At 38.8% G+C, this 24,344-nt stretch overlaps 3 protein-coding genes and 1 pseudogene across 3 annotated transcripts; 2 read left to right on the forward strand and 2 right to left on the reverse strand.

Annotated features, from left to right (window-relative positions):
• Positions 1-1,547: 1,547 nt before the first annotated feature.
• LOC148722742 (uncharacterized) lies at positions 1,548-3,669 on the forward strand (annotated as a pseudogene).
• On the forward strand, positions 3,656-4,653 carry LOC148722743 (uncharacterized; the record flags this gene model as incomplete). Its single annotated transcript, XM_088733318.1, has 1 exon — positions 3,656-4,653. A coding segment is annotated over one exon (681 nt), but the record flags the coding sequence as incomplete, so codon positions are not given.
• On the reverse strand, positions 4,545-7,189 carry LOC148722744 (uncharacterized). Its single transcript, XM_088733751.1, has 3 exons — positions 6,372-7,189; positions 5,010-5,375; positions 4,545-4,864 (listed from the first exon to the last, which is right to left on the reverse strand). Exons 1-3 carry the CDS (start codon positions 6,766-6,768, stop codon positions 4,836-4,838), a joined length of 792 nt encoding a protein of 263 aa, XP_088589877.1. The 5' UTR covers positions 6,769-7,189; the 3' UTR covers positions 4,545-4,835.
• A 2,328-nt stretch (positions 7,190-9,517) lies between these two features.
• Positions 9,518-21,430, reverse strand: LOC111327461 (E3 ubiquitin-protein ligase SH3RF1). The gene is made up of 13 exons (XM_022931658.2): positions 20,794-21,430; positions 16,944-16,993; positions 16,715-16,829; positions 15,957-16,064; positions 15,241-15,336; positions 14,353-14,601; positions 13,368-13,537; positions 12,851-13,018; positions 11,870-12,221; positions 11,604-11,689; positions 10,893-10,974; positions 10,737-10,783; positions 9,518-10,285 (listed from the first exon to the last, which is right to left on the reverse strand). The coding sequence occupies exons 1-13, from the start codon at positions 21,079-21,081 to the stop codon at positions 10,117-10,119; spliced, it is 1,980 nt and encodes a 659-aa protein (XP_022787393.2). The 5' UTR covers positions 21,082-21,430; the 3' UTR covers positions 9,518-10,116.
• Positions 21,431-24,344: the final 2,914 nt, after the last annotated feature.

Below are 24,344 nucleotides of genomic sequence, written 5' to 3' on the forward strand. Positions count from 1 at the left end.
TAGAAAATAATCTGCTTATTGATCTTCCAACTGAAGTAAAAGTCGCTGTCCTGTTATGGTGAACATTTCATGTCTGACAATAAAGCAGCTAAGAAATGTTTTAAAAGCTTTTTGGAGACGTAAACGTGTATAAAGTTTCGAAATTTGAAGCGTGCTACGAGGAGTATTCTTGTTTACAGTATTCAGCTTTCTACGTATTTTTTCCAGCGTGAAACATGCCAGTTTTTGTACACACCGTCACATTACGGTGTTTATGTTTCTGCACGTACATTCTACCTTTAACGATTCCCGCTTTAAAAGATTCCACGTTTTAAAGATTCTCGCTTTTAAAGATTCCCGTTTAAAAGATTCCCGCTTTTAAAGATTCCTCGTTTTAAAGATTCCCGCTTTTAAAGTTCCCCGTTTTAAAGATTCCCGCTCTTAAATATTCCCCGTTTTAAAGATTCCCTGTTTTAAAGATTCCCGCTTTTAAAGATTCCCCGTTTAAAAGATTCCCGCTTTTAGAGATTCCCATTTTAAAGATTCCCCATTTTAAAGATTCCCGCCTTTAAAGATTCCCTATTTTAAAGATTTCCAATTCCCCACTCCCCATTCCCAATTCCCTCATTCACCATTCCCTTTTTTAAAGATAGCCAACGTGCAAACCACCTATACTACAATGACTGTTTCTATCCTTTCGTATTTAGATTTTTTGTTCCCAGAAAAGCCACACCGAGAGCTATTATGTCATATCAAAGCATACATAACAAATCAAGCCGTATTTGTTGAGATGTGAAGTATTTGTTGCCGTTTGTCTGGCATCCCTTTAAATATAAAACAAATTTCTTTTGGCAAACACTGAAAAAGTCACATCTATGATACTGCTCTCAACAAATTCTTACTAAATTTGAGAGAGAGTTTCCGGTGATAACGTGACTAATAAAAATTCAGAGAAAAAAAAAACAATAAAAGACTATATTTTAGACAATTTAAGTCTCTTGCCTAGTAAACTCTGATCAACCTTTTATTTCTTTTGTTTAAACAATGCATCTAGTTCTGAAATATAATTTACATTTCTCATCGACTACATCAATAAAAATTGATCCCACTTTAAATGGCCTCAATTGGAAATGGAAATGGATTCTTCAGCGGAACAACGTTATAAAACTTCAGTGAGACGGCAGACTGGTAAAATCTTTATTATTTAATAAACAGTAACTTACTTCAGTCATAAGTTGGCATTTCTTTTAGAAGTGATGGAAAATAAATCTTCGCTTTTTATTCAGGTCTTTTAAACTTTGAATCAATTTTTTGTTTGATTTCAAAGGAAAAGGTAAAACTTGCAATAACAAATGCACAAGAGTAGCTTACAAGCGTGCGTATGGTTTTTGTTGTCTTCCCATTTAAATGATTTAAAAAAAAACTTCGGAGAAAAAGGTATTTGGCGAGTATGCATGCTCATGAATAAATAATAATAGCTTTGAAATTTTCCAGCGGTTTTTCTAAGAAACAGGAATTCAGGTTCCGTGTCGAAACGGGAAGTTCAAATTACCAAGAATGGCTAAAATATCCCTTCGCAGGGTCTTGCAGTTTCAATCGCCGAAAAGTTGTTGGCGTTTTCAGCGGGCGGAAGTGCAGACGATATAACATGTTATGTATCTGATGGCGACCATCTGTGTTCTGTTTGCTTACCGGCAAATACTCAGTTAATTGATCTTGGAAGCGTGATTCAGGATGCGAACGTGCTCGAAAACGCGCGGGACAGAAACACAAAAACATCAGGGTCAAGGACTGTTATTTTCATAACTGAAGGCGGACAAACAGTGATTGAAAATGAAACAATTCTCAATCATGGCCAACCTCTCAATGAAAGGAGTAATTCTGGTGAAAACACGCAAACAGTAGAAGAGAATGGAATCATTGAAGATTTTTATTCTGTGGGAACAGATTACAGAGATGACGATCAATTTATATTGAGCCTTAATGGATACCTCTTGCACACTTACATGCGGTCTACATATCAGTGGTCGAACCGAACGAAGTTCATGCGGTGTTTTTTAAAATCATGCAAGCAGGTGTTGTTTTCAGCTTATGGGCAGTGATGGGTTTTGAAATATTTAATCTTGTGAACGGTTTACCAATACTTTTGGCGAATACAAATACAATCGCTGCAAGCGTAGCAGTTATGCATCGTTTGTTGTGGACGTTACTTTATGTAATCCTTCATAACGTTGGATTGTATTTTTTTTCATTTCCACCGAGGACACATAAGTGACAACTTAAACAACAGCAATTGCATTACTGAGATTCAGTGGCGAAAATCGCATCGTTTAATACACGATCTGATGGCAGTTACAGCATTTTTTCTTCTTTTATTGCCTCTACTACAAAAGTTAATTCCAATTTTCGTAGAACAAGCAAATGGAATTCCTCGAAATTGGGACATGAATGTCGAAATACTTGATCAGCAGGGATTTGCTAAAGCAAAGGCATAGAAAAAACCAGGAAAGATTTATTACTCGACGTTTCGGGGTCATCGTGACTCCATTATCAAGAGACTAGTTTAAAAACATGCAAATAAGGAAAGGTACAAGAATAGCATAAATTAGACTGAACGGCTTAAACAAACACCTTGGCGCGGATGGAATCCGTTTGCACGTTCAGTGTTGGCTTACGCATGCGAATATACAGCATTTCAGTTTCTAGACACCCTTAACTCCACCCATCCCTCCCTCCAGTTTACCATGGAAGTCGAACGGGAAGGAACCCTTCCCTTTCTAGGAATTGAACTGCTTAACCGTGCACCAAAGATTGAGAGTAAGGTCTACATCAAAAGAACCAACACGGGTCTCCTTCTGCATTTCCAGAGTCATGTTGACATTAAGTACAAGCGCAGCCTAGTTAACACCATGGTGGATCGCGCTTATCGATTATCTTCTAACTGGTCTTTCTTCTCCGAGGAATGTGACCGCCTTAGAGGGGTTTTTCATAACTTGAAATACCCAAAGCCACTGGTTGAAACTACAATCAAGCGGTTCGTTGAGAGAAGGATTTCATCTGCAGAACCCTGTCCATCACCAGACGTACCATCGGAGACTGTGAGATTAGTGTTACCCTTCAAGGACCAGTCGTCAGCTAATCATGTTAAACAACAACTGAACAGTCTAAGCTCGAAGTTAAGCGTGACTGTCCAACCAGTGTTCGTTAGCCCTAAGCTCGATCAACAGCTTAAGCAACACGAAATTAAGCCCCCTATTGTTAACCAACAATGTGTCGTTTATGAATTTAAATGTAACCTGTGTGATGCAGGGTATGTGGGCTATACTCGTGGTCACTTACACGAGCGCGTAGAAGGGCACACAAGGAAATCATCTTCTATCTACAAACACTACCACCTCCAGCACAATAGTGAAATGCCTGAACGCTTGATCGAGCAATTCAACGTCATCACGAAATGTAACGGCAAATTTGATTGCCTTGGTAATGAAATGCTGTATATTCACATGCGTAAGCCAACACTGAACGTGCAAACGGATTCCATCCGCGCCAAGGTGTTTGTTTAAGCCGTTCAGTCTAATTTATGCTATTCTTGTACCTTTCCTTATTTGCATGTTTTTAAACTAGTCTCTTGATAATGGAGTCACGATGACCCCGAAACGTCGAGTAATAAATCTTTCCTGGTTTGAATGTCGAAATTGTGGAATTTTTCGTCCTCATTTACGGTCGAGTCGTGGCTATGCCAATTTTTTTCTTTCTGATTCTTGTAGTTCAGATTCACATTTTGGAACTGGAAAACTTTGGCGCACAAATACAACAGACTGAAAAAAACTTTACAGAGCTCCTGAAGAAATATAAAGCATTGACAAAGAGAATTCAAAATTCCTCGCAGGCTTTTCAATTGTACATCATGGTGCTTCTATTACTGTTAGTGCTGTGGGGAAAAATCAGTGTTTATTCCAGCGTGGAAATGTTCAAACACGTTCCCTCATCGAAAAGTTCCTTGTTTGGAGTAAGTCTCTCTGAGAGTTTAGGAACATTTTTGGTATTCGTTTGTGAAACAGTGCTCCTCTTCTCTCTGCCATTTTACAAATTAGGCCAGGTCAGTTCAAAGCTCAGTCGCTTGATTTTCATTGTTGCAACACTGGACTGGGAGGAACAGTTCCAAAGAGGATTTAAGTTCGATTCGGAAGAAAAGCTAGCACTGTTTGCTAGCCTTTTAGAAAAACACCAAAGGTATGGAGATGTAGGATTCAGAGTAGCTGGCCTTCAACTAACACAACTGAAGTCTTTGTGGCTCACACTATTAGGCCCCGTTATAGCTTTTGTAGGAAACTTTTTAATCAAGGAGCATTTTTAAGTAATAACGGCATTTCGCGGTTGTTGAGGGAATACTACAGAGAAAAGAGAAAATGATTTCGTTCCTTGCGTCTTTTCACATAAAAAAGGTGAAAAACCCGTTCTGCAAGTGATCAAGAGGTCTATTAATCTTAGATGATGGAAAAGAGGTGGAGAGACCCCCATTCAGGACTAATAGTTTAGCTTGAAGGAAGGAAGGACCACTAGTGTTAGATTTAGATTTTATTTTATCTGAGTTTAATTTTTCCGTTTAATCCACGTCTCATCGCAAGCACTGTAAGGGGCGCACAACTTGATATTAAACGCTATTTTTAATAATCGTTTTCAAAATCAGAGTCATGGCCAACAGAAGTCAATTCGATCGATTCTTATTCTTTTAACCATGCGTAGAGTGAATAAATAACGATCGAAATGTAGCTTTTAATATTCCGAGCAAGACGCACGCTCATGTCATCTTGCATCATAAACGCTGACCAGTGCGTCTGCGCTCTCAAAACAGTTTAGAACCTGGGAATGGGTTTCCTTTTTCCTGTTCGGATATGAAAAAAGGAAATCGTGTTAGAAAGAACCTAAAAGCTTCAGGTGTCTTAATACTCTCTTCCCCTGTACAAGATTAATTAACTTGGTCACTCCCCTTGACGGGACCCTACAATTACAATAGCATTATATCTTACCTTTAGCCTTTCCTCTCACGCTTCCGTCGCTGTGGCAACCGAAATAGCCGTCACAAGGTGGGGCTTTTTTCGACGCGCAAATTTTGCGACTTGGAATCGAGTTCCCCTTGCCTATAAAGTAACTATAGAACAAGGCAGGATGGGACTTGGTTCCAGTTCCCTGCAGATGTTTGGTCGCGTGCACTCTTGCCTTGATGCCCGACACTATGGTTCGTTCAAGTGATGAAATAACACAATCCACTTTTGGTGACTGTGTGTCAGGTTTTGGGTTTTTTCCTTTTTGTTTTTTCTTGATTTTCGGGCATCTTTGTTGGCGTTTCTTCCAAGGCAGGATGCAAACTGGTTTTCCTTTTTTTAATGATGGACCTACATGAGTTGATAGATTAACTTGTTAACAACAGAATGAATAAATAGCCCAAAATGATGATAAAAATGATAATAGAGGTTTTGCACAGCAGCCATGTTGGATGGCAGGAACAATAGATTATTTTACTCATGGGAAAAATTTTTCTTTCTTATGCAAAATATTTTCATTGTTTCTGCCATCCAACATGGCTGCTGTGCAAAACCTCTATAATCAAGTCGGCATAACCTATTACGAACACGTACGATTCTTCAAAAACAGCGCCGCTAGAGCTGCTGATAACCTTTAAATTGTGTAAATATTGTACAGAGGAAATGCAACTGAATCGGTTCGCTTGCAGGTTTAATTGCTGTTTGTTTAATTGAGGTTATGATTTATCATCGTACCTGGAGACCGTTACCTCCTACAGTGTTTCAAGGCTACCACTTCTCCAAAAAAAAGTAAAAAAATAAACCACCGAATACAAAAGATTACCAATTGAAAATATGTACGTAAACCCTTGCTGTCAAAAATGCATTCTCACTAGATATGTAGCTCTCTTGAATGAAAATGTAAACTCTGTGAGGAAAGATGTGTTTAATTAGTCAACTCCGAGCAAAACCAACTTTTTCTTAGCATGAATTCAAGGTGGTTTGTTTTGATTTGAACTTAAAACAGCAGGATCGATATCGGGAATAAAGAAAAAAATTCTGCTGGCTTTTCTCGTGTTCTTTTGCAATAAACCACCCGAATCTATTTAATCCTCGACTCAAACGTGAAGGATATATGGCCGAGTATTTTTCTATCAGCCTGGATAATATTGATCATCAATTCAACAATTTCTTAAGAGAAAAGATTTTCAGACAATCGGAAATGAATAATATATTATAAGAGCAATTTTGACACAGGCAAGAAATCAATTTTAAATCATCTTTTTCGTTCTTAGCTTAATCGCAGGGGTCACAACGACATACTTCAAGTTCATTTATGTACATAGAAAAAATCTTCAAATATCTCACCGTTTCCTTTATCCGAAGTGATATATTCGTCTGGGCATCCAAAATAACCATCGCATACCATTCGATTTCTCATAGGATACGCCATTTTACTGACATTGCATGAAAATCTTTTAGCCGGTGCTGAGCTTAGTAATCTGGTTGTGTGAGTCGCTGAATCCATAGCATTGTCACTGGCAGCTCTGGGCGGAAAGGTAAAATATTCGCTTTCACATGCAGAACTTCGCGAGTACAAGAGGTAAAATCTTGAGCTTCGCGTCTCAGATTCAGCTGCTTCCAATTTAGATTCAGAATATTCATTGTCCACTGGTAATTGAGATTCATAAACAGAAAAGTAACTCGGAATAAAACTTTGGCGTCGCACTATTAATATATGGCCTCGCGTAGAACAATTTTTCATGGTTAAATTAACATAGATGTAAACTACGCTGACAAAAGCTTAGCCGAAATTTTCTGACCTTCAGTGCCGGTTAGTTCTTTTAAAAGCTACCGGGAATATATAAGCAAAGATGTCGCTGAGCGGACAGAACAAGTCAAACCAGTCGGAAAATTAGAATTTGTTTTTTGGGATATTTTTACCTATTAACCATCGCGGTTATCACTCCGAAACGCATTTTTCTTTCATTTGACAGAATATATCTATTATTAACGTTATTCTCTTTAGACTGTGGAATTAATGGTTCGCCATCGAATCATGAAGAATCGATTGCAACGCAAGCTGTGAACATGAAACCTCTCCAGAAAATATTTTCTTTTCCGGAATAATGAAGCTGTCGTTTCTTCTCACTAGGAAGATCTTTGAAACAGTCGATCACTGAATCGCGATCCAAGGTGTTTAAAAAAACTGGCGAACTGAAAAATATTTAAATATGGGAAAAGAAAAACCTAAATATTTGCTCTAAGCGCAAGTGTTTCCGACTTCGGAACTTTTATCATCGTCCAATAGCTATCAGAGTTGGGCGATTAGGGAGAGATCAATTTGTCAGTACAAGTGTTAAGAGCAAAATGGAAAAGGCAGTACAGCTAATGTATTGGTTATTAAGCTTGTCGTTCAGTCGGCGCAGTACGCTTTTCAATGAGTAGCCTGGTATTTTATTTGATCGATATAGGGGATAATTTAAATTGAAAAAGGATAAATATAAATTGAGTGACTGATACGATAGTACGCCGTCTAAAGTTGATTTCTTCCTTTCACTTTTTTCCAGAACTAGATAAGTTCAAAGGAGATAGAAACGCACTGAAAAAGAAAATATCCTATATATATAATATACATCAGAAAACATACAACTCAAGAGCCAACCTGATTGCCTGTAAGAACGTTTCCTTGACCGAGTTTGCTGATAAAAGCAAATAAAACTCACCTTCAAACGAAGGATGCGGTTTATTCAAGAAAGTGACCATGAAAAAAAAAATTGTAAATGTAAATTCGAGTTTTCATTTTTCAAGTCAATCACGGAAGGAAAGGAGGTGATTTCTTTATCTGGGCTTTACTCAAGCGCCATCTTCAAAATTACCATAATCGCTACGTGCAGAGGTGTAGTGTATTTTAACTCTTTAATTACAAGAACAGATACGATTAACCGAACATTTAACTTCTTCCTACAGAAGACGACTACTCAAACTCAGCAGGTAGAGGTTGACAAATTGAACTTATGCCAATTTCTCGTAACTAATTTACCAGGAAATCTATTGCAGCTAGAGGGGAAAATTAACAGTCAGATCTGGGAGTTAACCGGTTAGTCTGCAGAGCAGGCGTTCTAGTAAAGTTTGGGCGAAAATTTGACCGCGCGAAAAATGGAGCGAGGCGAAAAATTAGGAGGTGGGGGGAGGGGGAGAGGGAGAGGAGAGAAGGGAACCCCTCCCAGCACTTATTGTTATTTTCAACACTCGTCCGCGGACGAACGAACGCCAAGCTTTTCATGTTTAGTCTGAGTGATAGACATCAATCTCGCTACATTACAGAACCATTGTAGCACTTTTAAAATGAGACTTCACGAGGGCGCTAAACATTTCTTTATATTTATCAGGAGTCGTTTATTGAATTTCGATTTGATCTCAAACTTCAGCAACTACACAGTTTGGGGTAACTTGTCTATGGGGGCGATTTACTAGCTGTTTTGCCGACTGGCTTTCATAAAATCCTTATATTCCAACTGCTCGTAGCTGTGAGGAAGGAGATGCTGAAGAAAAACTGTACTGTAATCGTTTTTCGTCCTTTGAAAAGTATTCTAGGGGACCAAGTATCTAAAGAGAATTCTTTGGGCCTCAAAGCAGGAGCATTAAGCCAAATTGCAATGGGAGAAGCAGAGCTCTCGCAGTTCGAATTGCTGTTGGGTCCTGGCATGACCGCGCGAAGGACTTTTTAGTTTGGCAGCTTTCGATCTTCGCCAAGAAGGGCTCGCTAATGGTCTTTTCCCCCTTCCTTTACACGCTTAGATGGAGTTGAAATCTGGATTGTTTTACTCTTTATAAAGCTGTAAAGTTGTCCTAAATTTATAACTGTGCGTGCACACAGGTTGCAGCATCGTTCTGAACAGTTGATGTTCTTCGTAATCTTAAGACCAACTTGCTTATAAATATCCGTAAGAACGATTCCAGTCGAGTCTTGTCTTTTCAATGGCTTGAATATATTTTCGAAAGATAGGAAAGAAGACTTTCCTGTCCCTGGTTTTCCGAATTTAACTCGAAAACAACAATTACAAAATCTACAATAATCGTTCGCCTTTGCTTCCATGGTATCCTGCGTAGCGGCCCTTTGGAGCCAGGCTCCAGAGGGCCGCTACGCAGGCTACTTCCATGAGCGCTCGTGTTATTATTTGTATTTAACATCGTTCCACGTGTGTTAACCTTTACTTCCGCTGGAAATATGCCGTTCCGTGATTGTTTGTTTTCTCGAAGCTCAAATTTCGGAATGCATAATTAATCTGGAGGCGTATTTGAAAACATTAATAAGTGCTGGCAGGCGTTCCCTTCTCTCCTCTCCCCCTCCCCCCACCTCCTAATTTTTCGCCTCGCTCCATTTTTCGCGCTGTCCAATTTTCGCCCAAACTTTACTAGAACGCCTGCTCTGCAGGCTAGTTACAGGTCAATGAACTCTACTAGCCTTTGCGGATAAAAACCAGCCCAGAATCAAATTTCACAACACTGAGTAACAAATAATTTTGTTTTAATTCAAATTCAAGTCAATTTTTCGTGTTAAAACATAACACCCACACATTGCGAAGTGTAATATACACCTGTATATCTTAAAATTCTTATGATTTATACCTTTGCTTTACTTGAGTTTAGAAATTATCTGTCAATTTGAGCAGCATACCAGCATCTTATGTACATGACAATACACCTTGTGTTTAGCTTTGTTTTACAGCGAACGAACTGCATTTGTATAAACAGTGTACAAAAGCATCAATGGACTTATTGGCGACAACAGATTTTTTATTCTAGTTCTTACGGGGGACAACAAAACATTTCATAAAAAGTTGGGAATTCAACGTTTCATGTATACTTGGTACAAAACCCTAACATCTTTCCATTTAAAAAAACTCAACCGTGAGCACCAGGTAAAAAACCGCCGTTACCCAGAAATCTCTGAATTTATTTCGCATCATTTTGACTGCACAGTACTTGCCATGAATTGTTCCCAACACAACGTAAAAACGGTGTCTGATCACTTCTCTTGTTTGACTTCAAGCAAAGATACTGATAAATAATTTCTTGATAATTCTACAAAACTCCACGCAGTTTCACGTCAAAAGCTGTCGACAAAACTACCAGGAAACAAGCCAGTTTTGCCATTTCGTTCAAGAGTTCCTTTATACCAGCCATCTTGACGTTTTTTGGTCACGTAAACAATGTCCCCAACCCGTAACTCGAGCTCAGCTTCGTGTTGAGGTGGATAAGCCACAATAACACGGTATCTGTGGATGAAACAGTAAACAACACTTCAAATTTTCTTCTGAAGCATTTCGGCTTGTCTGAATCTTCAATCTTCGTATCTGATTGGCCAATCGCGCACTCGCAGCTGGTCCCACTTTTTAGAAAACAAACCAAGGTCCGAATATTTTATGACCCATTTGCAATAAAACAGAAAATGGCAAACAAAGAGCAGAAAAATATAAATACACGTAAGTTGTTTCAAGGGTTTGGGTCAGTTCGTTTGGGAAAAAGACTGTTCCTTGGTCTTGAGAACAGTATTTTTCCTATAAGGACCAACCTAGACTGGTAAACAACATACATGTATATTTAAAACTGATGTATTGGTGACTCACATCACAGCAACTCTATTGTCAAATATGTTATCAAACAGCACCATCAAAACGTTTTACAATAATTTACTCTCTGGGTTGGATGAATTCATTCTGTCCTAACCTTTCACGAACAGGCGGGTTTTCAACTCTCTCTCTTGAACGCTGAGCCTATAGATAAACATGAAAAGGGATGAGGGATGAAATAAGAAAGTTCTCCACAATAGAAAATTTTCACCTGGGATAGGATCAGTTGAGCACAAGCACAATAATCACCAACCTGTGTGCAAGATGGAGACGTTGTAAGACCTCCAAAGTCATAAGGTGGCGGAGATAATGCACTGTGACCGGTAGGAACATTCCTGAAACAGATGAAATACTTTGGAGTTCAGAGAAACTTACCACTAAGTGTCGAAAGTAACACGGTATCGTACTAGTTTTGCTCAGCTCCGCTCCATGATTGGTTAAAAAAAAAAAAAAAAAAAACTCACGCCATTTTCTCAACCAATCAAAAACGAAAGCATATCAACTGCGACTTGGAAACTCGAGTTTTCCCGAGCTTTTGATAGTGCACAGATCTAAAATATGTCAAATTTCTTTGGAACATTAAATTTCCTCCGAACAAAAATGTAATTGTTACTTATGTAGATAGTAGTGTAATGTACTGTATATAATATACGACACTTTATTTTCATCTATTTTATTTACTTATTTATTTATTTTCTTAATTTTCTTTCTCTTTCTCGGAGAAATTAGCTATATAGCAACTCTTGTAAATCCGAGGTGAAATAAAGGTGATGTATGTAGGTAGGTAGGTAGGTAGGTAGGTAGGTAGGTAGGTATGTATGTATGTATGTTCTTAGAGTTCCCATGAACTCTTCGATATTGATTTTTGTTCTGATTGGTTTTTGTTTCACCACGCCCTATCAAGAACGATCTAAAATCCTTGTGCAAGCGTAGTAGCTGAAAGTCAAAGCTCTCAGTAAAATACCTTTGATATGGGGGAGGAGGGGGTGGGGGTCGGTTCAGTCTTGTCCTGTCCTTCTTCTTGCCTGTCAGCTTTTTCCAAAAACTACTCTGGAAAACAAAAGTGAAAAAGATTGTCAAAAAATGCATCAACTTTGCAAAAAAAGCAAAGAACGGTTTAAAACTACTCAAGTCGTTAGACGTCCCGACAACAAATTTCCTTTATTCTGTTATAAATACCCAAAAACAACACGTCGAAATAAAGGAGGGACGATTTTGAATCCAACGTACCGATTTAGGTGCGGGCGGCGGAGGGAGTGGTGCCGTGGGTACAAATCGACTCCTCTCAGAGGTTCCATGATTAGGATTTCTGTTGCTTGCAAGGCTCCGTCCTTGATTTAAGCTAACAACAAGGCTCTCGACCGGCATAACTGGCTGTGACCATTGGGGTAGGGGTGGGGCAGACTCTGACCTATGAAATCTCGTCTGGGATCCCCCCTCAGATGCTGTGTGTCTTGGGGGAGGCGACCTTTGATGAGGTGGAACTTTGGTTTGGGAGTTGGTAGGAAGAACAGAATTTGTACAGTTATCATGATCCGGATCTGTACTATTGCTTCTTGATCTTGTTAGTAAATTGTGAATACTGCAGACGAAAGAAAATGTTTATCAGTCATTTAGTTGTCGGCAATGCTAACACTCTGTTTCTCAGCATTGGAAGATAACAAGGGCTAAACTGCAGTATAAAGCCCAGATTTTAAGCATACGACTGTTTTCCTCGTCATCTTTAAATGAGAACCGAAAGTGAGTATCATGCACAAACCAAACTCGTTATTTCCACAACGGATCAAGGGTGTTTCGTCCGGAAAAAAAGTCAATTCACCCATTGTTATAGGTGAATGACCTCTAATTGTGCGAGCAAAACTACAGCCCTCAGAGACAGAAACTTCTGAAACCTTTTCGGTTACCCCATCTTCTCGACACTACTACCCCAGTTAGAAACCTACGTCTAACCCACGATATTAATTTTTGACGTGAGCTTTAAAAAAGAACAGAAAACTGAACGATACAAACCAGACCACGAAGAAAGCTTAATTTCCTTCCTTTTCGAATCTATTTTTCTAAGAAGCTTGACAGTAGGCCAAGGTCCGTGGTTTAATTGCAATCCTGGAAGTAGGAATCAATATCCGAACAATGATAATCGCGTTGCGGTGACGAACCTAACCAAAGTAAAGCCTAATACTCCAAAGAATTGGCTGAAAACAGATAACTCACCTTGCTAGTCGAACATAATTTCCAGGAAATACTCCTCGCTTCTGAGTGGATACTGAATATCCTTTGAACCAACCATCTTTGCACTTGTCGGTCACGCAGTAATTTTCGTTCTTCACTAGTTCAAGCTCGTCGTCTTTTGTAGGTTTGTACGTGTATAGAGCCACGTATCTATTGAAAAGAAATACAAAACGAAAACTCATGGGAAAACTTATCGAAAAACCAATTGGGCTAACTGCCTCCCGGTTAGCTCAATTGGTTAGAGCGCCGGATTGGTCGAGGGTTCGAGCCCCGGCCGGACCAATACTCATGGTCTTAAAATAACTGAGGAGAATTTGCTACCTTTCTATAATATCAAGAAATGGATAGATATTCTAGTCTTCTCGGATAAGGACGAATAAACCGTAGGCCCCGTCTCTCGCAGGGTTAGGGTCAGGTCCATGAAACCAAACGAAAATATAACAAAGAAATCTGTGGGGTTTCCTCAACAGTCACCTCCTTCAACAATGGCTATACTTACAATTCCCTCCCGAGTTCAGCTGACACAGGTCGTGACCCCCCTGATTCCATGGGCGAACTTTGCCTTCCTGTGCCTACACGACCTGGACTGAAAGAGGAAGGTGATGTTCCCCGCCTTGAGTGGGGTGACTGTGATGTGTCAGGGCTGCTTCCAGATGACCTTGGTGTGTTCTGGGAAAAAATAATTTAAAAAAATCAACAGTTAAAAAGCCACCAAAGGTAGAGTAGGGGAATTGACACCGAACTCCTCAAGACATGGACTGTAAACTGTGGATTAATTTATGACTTGTAGTTTAGAATGAAATCAGGTAAAAATTGATCAAGACTAGTTAGATTGTTTTGTCCTATGTTCCGTAGGTTCTGAGTACGAGTAAATCACCAACTTGACTGAAAGAAGGGAGGTTATGTCCAAGGGAGGCTCACAATAAGGGGTGAAGGGAGGCTCACAAGAGGGGGAAAGGGGGCTCTAAAAGGGGAAAAAGGTGCTCATAGGAAGGGTAAAGGGGACTCATGGAAGGGGAAAACGGCGCTCATAGGAGGGGGAAAGGGGGCTCTAAAAGGGGAAAAAGGTGCTCATAGGAAGGGTAAAGGGGCCTCATGGAAGGGGAAAACGGCGCTCATAGGAGGGGGAAAGGAGGCTCTAAAAGGGGAAAAAGGTGCTCATAGGAAGGGTAAAGGGGACTCATGGAAGGGGAAAACGGCGCTCATAGGAGGGGGAACGGAGGCTCTAAAAGGGGGAAAAGGGTGCTCATTTGAAGGGTAAAGGGGACTCATGGAAGAGGAAAAGGGGGCTCACAGGAGGGGGAAAGGAGGCTAAGGGTGCTCATACGAAGGGTAAAGGGGACTCATGGAAGGGGAAAGGGGAGCTCATAGGAAGGAAAAAGGGGGCTTATAGGAGGGAGAAAGGGAAAAGCTTCTAGGCGGTGGGGAAGGAGGAAGGCTTCTAAGCAGAGAGGGAGGGAGAGGGTTAATAATGGTCACATTACATGTCTGTTAGGCGGTGAATTGATTGATCCTGTTGACGATGAACTGTTCATTTCTTCTGTCAGCCTTTCTGAAGATGAGATGTCAAGTGAGCGCCTCTGGAGACCAACTGATTGACCTTCCTCACTCCGCTGTCCAACAAAATGCATGGTATGCCTCTTAGGCTCCACTTGAGACGTCCTTCCTCCTGATGACGCTTGATCCGACCCGTTTTCAGCAGCCTCTATCAGATTCCGTGCCGCCACGTTAAGCTAACAACACGTGAAATACGTTAGCTATAGGTTCTTTGTAAGTAATTATCTTTAAAGATGGTATGAAGCAAAATCTTGTACACTCAGTCTCTGCCTTATAAGAGTGGGTGATGCTGTGGCCAAAGATTTGGTTACTGAACATTGGATAAGAGAGGTCTGGGTTTGAGACCTGGCTATGAATAGAGGTCTGGGTCTGAACCCTAACTGGAACATTATGCTGTGTTCTTGGGTAAGACACTTCACTCCCATACTGCCTCTCCCTTTCCAGGAGTATGAAATGGTACTGGTAAACTGTTAGGAAAGTCTACTAAAATGCAGGGGAGGGGACAGAGGCTAGCCTGGGATGGACTAACATTCCATCCAGGGTGCGGAGATCTGCAACACTGCAGATCCACTTGAGCCACAGATAATGGGATAAGCTCCAACTGGATGGGCCTCTAGGCTTGAGTATTGACTCATTTCATACTTTTGCCTACAGGGCCATTCCCCCAGAGTTAAAACATGTTTGCATATCATGATATGACAGGGAGTATCACTGTTCCACTAGGGTGCAGAGGTGGTTCCTGCATATTTGATGACTAACCTATTCACAGGACTTTCAATTCCATTTTCATTCATGATATGTGCCATCATTCTCACCTCTACAAATGTTACTGGGAAAATCCCAAGCTTTCCCCTAAGTTTTCCTTCACACCAATTTTCATCTACTTGGCGTATAACATTGATAATATCACCCTTAAACAGAGGAAAAAAGTAACAATTCAGATTCCACATGGAAAATGCACTCAGTAATAACTGCCATATTAAACTTTTATAATATCATATGCATAAGACTGTGAATCAATTAAGATGAGAACAATGAGCAAAAATCAAGAAAATGCTATCAGATTTGACTTCTTTGCTTTTACAGTGTGATCACAGCTGATGCTCTGGGAGTTGGAAGTTACTGCATGTAGACAACGTAACAACAATAAATTGCATGTACGATGCACAATCCTCACAGTAGAGAGTGCTATTTTTGCAATAGCGAAAATCAGACCTAAAAAAAAAAAAAAAAAAAGGGTCTGATTTTCACTATTGCAAAAATAGCGCTCTGTGCTGCGAGGATCGTGCATCATACGTATCTATAACCGCTGTTCAAAATATATGAACTTCATATATTCATCATATCTAATAAATTGCATGAAGGGTCAAATTTTCAAGCAGAGCTTTGAGGTGATGATCAGCTATCAATAGTTACCATGAAAATCTAAAAATAAAATACTACACATCACTTAAATGAACTGAGATGTTCAACTTATCGGTCTCACCCACAGAGGAAATAAACCACCCATAATTACCCCGGCCCACAGTACCTGTTTAAATGAGAGTAAATCTTGTTCCTGTTCATCTTCAAAGTCAAATAATGCTTTAGCAATGGGTTTGTCACAAGAATCATCAAGGCTTGGTAATGGATTGATGACCTGGGACAGGGATGGACACAAGAGAAGGTCAATGGGATAATCCATAAAGAATATTGACACCAACCCTCCCCCCCTTCTGAGTAAGTGAGAATATAGCCTAGAACAGTTTAAAAAATATGTAGCTGGAACTGTTTGAAAATAACATATTCTTCCTGTAATTTTAAATTTTTAATCTTTGATCAGTCTTTAAGTCTTGGGAAATTTTAGTAATGCAGATAGAGGACCACCCTAATTAACTTAGTGTTAGCTGGTGATATCCTCTGTAAATATTGTTTTTATTATTATTATTATTATTATTATTATTATTATTGTTATTGTTATTATTATGACTTTAGATCCCCTCCCTCTCATCTCTGCCTAGTTTTTTAAGATCAACAGAACCCCCCTTTTCAACTTAAGAAAGTATCTAAATCTCTGTTACATTAATGTGGACTCTTTCAGTTATTAAAGACCATAACTATGAAAAAAGAAGATATGGTAACAAAACTGTTATTAGTATCATCTGTCTTAGATACATTTTAACATTATATTCTGTACTCAATTTCAATTAATTGCCTCCCATGTACATGTACCAAAAAATTGTACACAGAAAACAAGCTACCAATAATATTACCACTTTTGAAAGTGGATGTATTCATTATTGACATTACCTCAACATAATTTGCTGGAAGGAATCCCTGACAGCCATTTGTAAAACCTTCATACCAGTTTTCATCAACTTGTTTCAGCAGCGTTATTATCTCTCCTTTATGCAAAGTTAGATCACTGCATTTAAAAGAAAAGGTGAAGCAAAATATTTGAAAATAACAGCTAGTGACTTGTAGATACATGGAAATGTTGAGTAACAGGCAGGAAATTCATCAGTCTTTTGCAACATACCCAGCTTCTTGAGGTTCATAATCATACAAAGCTCTCGCACATGGAGTAACCTTCAACAAAACAATACAGAAACTTTAAGGTGGAGTCAATAAGGAACACATGCATATAAATGTATATTGGTTAAAAAAATACTTTGTTTTAAAAATGAATGCTGATAAGCCCATGTACAAAGCCCTAAAGTAATAATCTCCCTAATTACGTACATTCACTGATTAGAAAAAGGCAATAGTGATGCCTATGATGTTTGCATTGGAGCAAAAACAGAAGAGAATCTACATGAAGGTTGGGTCACGAGGAGTATATAAAAGAGCAAGAAATATGGTGATTCCAGATGCAAATTCAGTGGCCTTAGCACAACCTCAGGAGTCTGGGGAGAGCATGCATTATTGGACAGGACTTTCCTGGAGATGATGGCTAATTCTGTGCTGGACATGTAACACAGAAAAGACCATTTATCAGGATAACTACTGCATTATGATTCTCTGCTCAAGAAGTAGGAATAAAATATCAAGTTCATAATTTTTGCTTAAATGAAATATACAATTATATTCTGCACAGTATATCCCTGCATGAGTTCACCATAGCGTCACTTTGATTTAGCTAAGCTGCTACGATTGCACTGCTGGCTAAAGTGCTCCATTTTAAAAACTGAATGCATGGATCCGGCTATAATCCATAATTACATGAGTGGCTCACATAAGGAAAGAAGACATTCTTTAATTTGTCAAAAGCATGGGAAAAAGAAAAAGATCATTCTCCCACAAGGAATTAAGCCTCAGACATTTGGATTTTGTGCTCAGATGCTCAGCCAGTGACACACAGAGAGGTATAGGCAACCTACAGTTGTAGGCAATTATTAAGTTTATTTGTGTCTATGTTCAGGGGAGGTCTTGCATGTTGAAAGAACGTTTTGATGTGGGACTTCCTGCTGACAACACATTTATCACTCAGTATGTGGTAGAAAACACACTTCAACAGTGATAAGTTGTGTCTGAGCTTTTTGGAGCAAAAATACCATACAAAAAAAGTAAACAATGGCCAAATCATAGACATAAAAGTAATGTGACACAAAAATATTAACTACTAAAATTTAATACCTACACAAAAGATCTATGAAAGAAACATTATTGATTAAAGAGAAAATTTTGTGCTTTTATCTTATGGAAAAACTTTAAAACTTTTACCAGCTTCGTACCATAACAAAAATTTCCTGATTGTAGTTGACAACTAGGAAAGTGTGATCACAGGCAGTCCTAAAGTTTAGGATTGAGTCAAAGAATTCACGTAGAACCACTTTTACTAGAGAAAAACTGGAATGTATACATGTATCTGTCTGATTGTGATCTTGTGATGATCAACACACTGCTACTGTCATTTGATTACTTCAAGAAAAAAGCGTCTATTGAATAACTCTGTAAGAAAAATTCATGTTACCTTTCATTCTGGTAAATAACACAGTAACAGACAACTTAAAATGATAAACAGGAATCGAACAACAAATAAAGAACCGCAACTTTACTGTTGGAAAACAATGGCCTTTCATTACAAACTGCAAGAGTCTTCAAGTAAATGCATTTCTAAATAACTCAGTAATTGACATTGAGTGTGGCAAAAGATCTCACATCACAACAGAGTGCTTTGTTTCAAAAAAACCACAAAAAACTCATTATCTCCACCACAATTTTGTGGTCTCAGTAACTGCACAGAGGGAAAAACATTAATAATTTGCTCCATTATTATTTGCAAGCAGTCACATTTTTTTGCATTTTGAAGCAATAAATACAGTTTTTACACGAACCAATCCCACAGGTGAAGAAGAGTCTTCTTCAATCATTACATACTTGGCTGCAAAATTAACAATATTTTTCCCTTAAAATATCTTGGCTCAAATTCATTGCTCAACACATCAGTCAGGCATGTATTGGTTGTTAGAAAGTATTACATCTAACTAACTTTGAGCCTAGAAAATGAAAAAAACCAGTTCAAATCTTTCATTTGCCAAAGGGAAAGTAAAGTAATTCAAAACAAGTCATGTAGATTGAATTGCAGAGCTGTATTTACCCTAAGGCTGAAACAGATATATTAAATGGCTTTAAATAAAGATCTTAAGTCATTGTAATTGTTGAAACCACAGGCGGCATTTTTGTACTATAAATATATCTGACACCATGACAGTTATCTCTTAGTCATACATTAAGAAACATCACTCAAGCACCTTCGTAAATATGAATTGCAAAAGAGATATTGCCCGTAGTTTAGAAATTAGCTCCCATGAAGCAGATCTAAGCTAGTTTAAGCTTGTAGAACTTGTCATATTCAGGAGATAAAATTGAGATAACTAGTAAATGGCCTGTCTTGCTTATCATCTTGTGAAATCCTAAATACAGGAAGCTTTGAAATTCAAGTCCATGTTACCAAGCCACTGTCTTATTATAGTAACATACTTTCACATCAATTTGGAAGAAATGGAGGGATAACTTATTCAAAAGGTGTGAAGAGATTCACAAAGAAATACAATGGTTGATTGTTTGCAGCACTTGTAGGGAATGAAAACTGCCATGAGTTTGCTTGATCAATCAGGCAAGAACTACTAATTGAGTGTTTTGTTGTTTTGAAACATCATGTGAAAAGGTAACATCCTGAATGGCTGAATAGAAGTTACCCATGGAAACAAAACGTGCCTATGATATATCACCCATTTAACGAGTCACATGACAAAAACATCACAGCGTGTTACAGATGGTGAATTCTTCAAAGCACGTGAGGTGACATCTATCAAAATTACACAACATTTGCAAGTTTGATTATGAGGAAACGTTAACGAAACGTGACACTGCATATCACGTCCAAGTCGACGACATATGAATAAAAACACTAGAATAAAGGAGCAACGGTTTATATAAAACAGAGCTTCAATAATTTCTTTTTTTGCACTTCGCATAGTCGCTCAATAATTTTTACTGACTGAAAGTGTAATAACTTTGTAATTTTTCCAGCCAAAATAAAATATCAACATGTGCATAATTCGATTTAATCTCTTGCTTAACCCTTGCTTAAGCCCATTAAGTAACAAGGAGCTGAGAGGCTATGTTTCTTCGGAAGGAATTGATCGTAAGAAAACAGGATATATGCCCGCTCCTTGTTAGCTCCTCGTTTCCGTTTCGGCATTGACAAACGAAACAAAATATTTCCTTTGTCCAAGCGTTGAAAGTAACTTAACAAACGTCTTCAAATGGAAAATTACGAAAGCAATGTCGGTCTCAGACAAACGAGCAATACAACATGACACAGCTGTTTGCCTTGAATAAATTGAAGTAGCAAACTAAACATCTAAAGCATGTTACAAATAATTGAGCTCAAGTAATTAAGTGAAATTGTATTAGAGGAAGGGAAAAAGCCCTTTCAGCGGTGATTTACCCGAAGAACGTTTTAATTTCCATTCACTTGTGGTTAAAATATGTACACATTATCTCCATGATATGTGAAAAGCATTAAATTTCAAAATCGTAAAACGATGGAGGGCAGTACCGCGACATAAACAACATCCTTAGAGTAGAATGTCCTAGAATCATTTGACTGATTAGTGGCAAAGAAGATACCAGAACAAGACGTAGTACATGAAAGTTGTTTGTAGTAATTTTGCTAACCACAGAAACTCCTACATCAGGGCACAACAGGGAGGCTTTTCTAATCTAGCTGGCCATGCATGTACCACATACTCTACAACAAAAGGACGGATGCAGATGAAATCACGCACTTTTAATTATCGTTTATACATCACACATTTCTTCTTACACCTAAATTCTACCAGAAACAGATCATCATTCTCTTGAATATCAATGCACCTCACCTGATCAGAGAGCTTTTCGTTTAAATCCAAACTGTCGCACGATTTCCGTCGCGTCTTGTTAAACTCTTCCAAGAGTCGAATCACAAAAATATTTGCCGGCAACTCGTCAATATCTTCTGCGACGACAATCCTGCACTCTGGGCATCTCAACTCTTTCCTTGTCTCCGCAATGTCTTTCAGACATCGTCTATGTACCGTGTGTTGACATGGCAATACTTTGCAGCTTTGATCCAGCTGTTCTAGACACACAGAACACTCCAGTAGTTCATTCAGCTGTACCGCATCCATAGCCGCAGGAACGTGCGAAAATGAACGTAACTTGCGCGACACTCCTCAAAAACGCCCCATATTTCAGTTTCGTACGGTGCTTTCGTAAAAAATTCTTGAATTCACACGCTTGTAGACGCTTGCAGAGATCAGCACAGCACTGGAACTGAAGTACACCTTTTCTCAATCACGAATTGACCGCATTTGTTGTCAAGTTTAATGCGCATGTGCAACATGTGTGAATTATCAACAAACGTGAAGATTATTAATGTCATTGTGCATAATCATTCTGCTTCCGTAGAGGTGCTCCAAATCAAGTGTTCCGCATTGAATAATTATGCTTGCATCCCACAGAAACTTTGAATTATGAATAGAAGATCAACGCCTGGAAGAAATGGTTTTATCGCGGTTTTCAAGCGGCTATAAAGAACTTTGATCCGTCGATAAATTGTTCCATCTCACCGATTACAATAAGAGACATTCGACGGGGGTTTCATTAATGGTTCTCTAATACCGCAGCAGATATTCAGGATGTGGTGGTTGAGAGAAATTAGCCGTGAAATCTAAATATAACTTAATTTAATTAGAATTTGAGGTATTTAACATTCCACAAATGAAAAAGAACAAAAAAATTTTAAAAAGTGATTTATAGACAATAGCCAAAAGAGGTGAGCTTAAAAGTGACATATACGGGTTCAAACGTAACAAACAATTGCTAAGGTCTTAATAGAAAATAGATACTGCTGTAGGAGCTTCATTAATCCGAAAAAACAATATTAGATTTACTATAAGGGTCAATGGAGAGCGATGATACAGCGGCTTGTGACTCTGAAAAAACCTACTTCCAACAGATTTAACAGAATGCATAAAAAACAAAACTGCGCTCCAACACGAGTTACAGGTCTGCTGAATCAAACAAAAATCGTCATAAATCTCCAGAATAGAAAAATATTTAGCAGCTACTGCACCTACCGGAGTCCCTACCACCTTGTTGCTCCAACCAAAGTCGAGGCTACCTCAGTTTCAACGGGAAGTCACTGTCACTTTTGCATGGGTTGTAAACGTGATCTCTTTGTGGGATCCAGAATGCATGAAAGCGATATAATGGCTACCGACACTCCTTTAAGTCAGCTTTGCCAACTTTTTAAGAATGCCGTAAGAGTCTTTCACCCGAGTTTTAAAAAAAAAGTGGGAAAAAGTCAACAGTCACTTGATACCAGCCGTGGTTCCGTAGACAGGTCAAATATCTCGCAAAGAAAAAATATCGCAGTGAAAAAATAGGGAATGATATATCAGATAGTCCGCTTGAAGATTCTATTTAAACCTTGACCAAGACAAATTTTCGTTTTGCCAGAAATATACCACTGTCAGTGATGATACATTTATTTGAGAAAATATGCATGTGGCGACGGACCGCACCCTTAAATCAGGCGAATGGTTTATCGGTTAGCTTTTCCTAACTCTGGCTTTTCTTTGTGTACCACAAAACAATTGAAAAACCAAAAACTCTAGTACTCTTAATCATATTTACGACCTCTCCAGCGCTCGTCAGTATAACAATCGCTGATGAACAACAACTTTCTTTGATATCCGATCTAAATCGATTGCTCTCGGATGGTTCATTTTGAAAAATTTGTTTTTATAATGACTTTATTATCAGAGTGTTTCATGTGAAGCATAGGTACTTTTGCCTTTCATGAAGCGCACGGCTTATGCATGCAAGTACACGCATTGAGAAACTGATCATTGTGGCTCGTAGAAGCGGGAGATGTGTTAATGTAAAAGATTAGAATGTATTTGTCGAGACCTATCTTAATGTTGGCCGCAAAAAGGAAAGCCGGCAACGATAGTACAGGAATTTATGTTGTGGTTTGACCCTAAGTTCAGCTGCATAAGACAATATTGTCTGCAGCACTACGCCGAGCAATACATCCAAATCCTGTTTTGTCGAATTAAGAACTTCACCTTAACCGGAGCTTAACTGACAGTTTTAAGTGGAAGAAATGAATACTGCCTCTGAACGGTATCCAAGATAAGAGAACGAGTCTCATGACTCACATCAAGTGATCAGTGTAGGCTAAATAAGCAAACAAGAAATCAATGATGAGATAAGTTATCAATGTTTTTGTTTGTCTTTCCAGCAGAGCGGGATATTCACAACAGTGATCAGTGTTATTTCATCGAGGGCGGCAGGTATAAAATACCATGTAACAAAATACCCGTGAGAAGAATCAAATGTTTTCTTGATCTTATATTCAGCAAAGCTTGAGCCCTAAGAATCTCCATAGATTCAATTACTGTGAAAAAGCACCGATTGATGCTATAAACTGTTAAGCTAATATAGCTCAATTCTAGTTTTCTAACTGCTGCCAAACTGTTGTTTCGTGTTCCCGCATGGTCTTAAAGAATCCCTGCTGGTAATGGTTTCAAATTCTGTCTTTTCGTTTGTTTTATAAAGCGCGTTTAGGCAAGACTTTCAAGTACCAATTTAATCCGAGAAATTCACACCTTGTCGGGACTGGACAATACACCACTTCCGATCCTCCCCTTAGGAAAAAAAAAAAAGAGCACATATTTTTTGAAGGATTTTCTACTACGGTGGCTTTGAAATACGTTTTTGGACAATTTGAACGAATAATCATGATCACGTGTCCCTTCATTTCAAGGGGAAAAAAATCTGCGCCTCTTGTCTTCGCACAGATTCATTATATTCCAAGGCAGTTTTCTCTCTATAATTCTCGAGCTCGATCAGGGTTTGTAATCGGTAAGAGCCAGATACCTTTCTAAGTTCTTTGCGTGGTTCTGAAACAACGGAAGCCATAAGTAACAGCAGAGATCAATCTCTCCTCAAATCCGCATGAACGGCCGGAACTTTGGCCTAATGTTAGCTAATATTTGAACAATGGCAACTTGTCCTTGGCAAGGACTGCGCTAAGATTTTCAACTTAAGTCGTGCAGACGCTTGGGGGCTTGCCAAGTTGAGTTTTGTCATCAGAAAGAATGGATTTTTGTTGAAAAAGCGCGAGGGGATCAGACGTACCCTCAGCCTACTCCACCCTGCTTTCCTAGACCCCTGGAAAAAGCATGCAAAGTCGCGTGTTCGATATCTTCCACTCGATCAACCTTTCTGAATGATTAGAACAGGATACAGCATTTCATGGAGTGAAAGCTCGTTCGAGAGTGGTCCAGTACTGACTGCTTTACAGCGAGGCGTGTATTTAAACAAGGAATCATATGAGGAGCTTCATTAGTCCTACAAAGAACCTTAAAGGGACTAAACATTT

The sequence above is a fragment of the Stylophora pistillata genome, chromosome 9 (genome assembly GCF_964205215.1).
Source record: "Stylophora pistillata chromosome 9, jaStyPist1.2, whole genome shotgun sequence".
NCBI lineage: Eukaryota > Metazoa > Cnidaria > Anthozoa > Scleractinia > Pocilloporidae > Stylophora > Stylophora pistillata.

What these genes read in the sequence shown, in the direction of transcription:
- LOC148722744 (XM_088733751.1), bottom strand. Translation starts at nt 6,768, where the DNA reads ATGAAAAATTGTTCTACGCGAGGCCATATATTAATAGTGCGACGCCAA. An exon ending in CACTTCGGATAAAGGAAACG is followed by an intron (nt 5,376 to 6,371) that starts GTGAGATATTTG and finishes CAACTCATGTAG; the next exon opens with GTCCATCATTAAAAAAAGGA. An exon ending in CGTGAGAGGAAAGGCTAAAG is followed by an intron (nt 4,865 to 5,009) that starts GTAAGATATAAT and finishes ATATCCGAACAG; the next exon opens with GAAAAAGGAAACCCATTCCC.
- LOC111327461 (XM_022931658.2), bottom strand. Translation starts at nt 21,081, where the DNA reads ATGGATGCGGTACAGCTGAATGAACTACTGGAGTGTTCTGTGTGTCTA. An exon ending in ATTTACTCTCATTTAAACAG is followed by an intron (nt 15,337 to 15,956) that starts GTACTGTGGGCC and finishes CCTCTGTTTAAG; the next exon opens with GGTGATATTATCAATGTTAT. An exon ending in TCCCAGTAACATTTGTAGAG is followed by an intron (nt 14,602 to 15,240) that starts GTGAGAATGATG and finishes ACGTGTTGTTAG; the next exon opens with CTTAACGTGGCGGCACGGAA.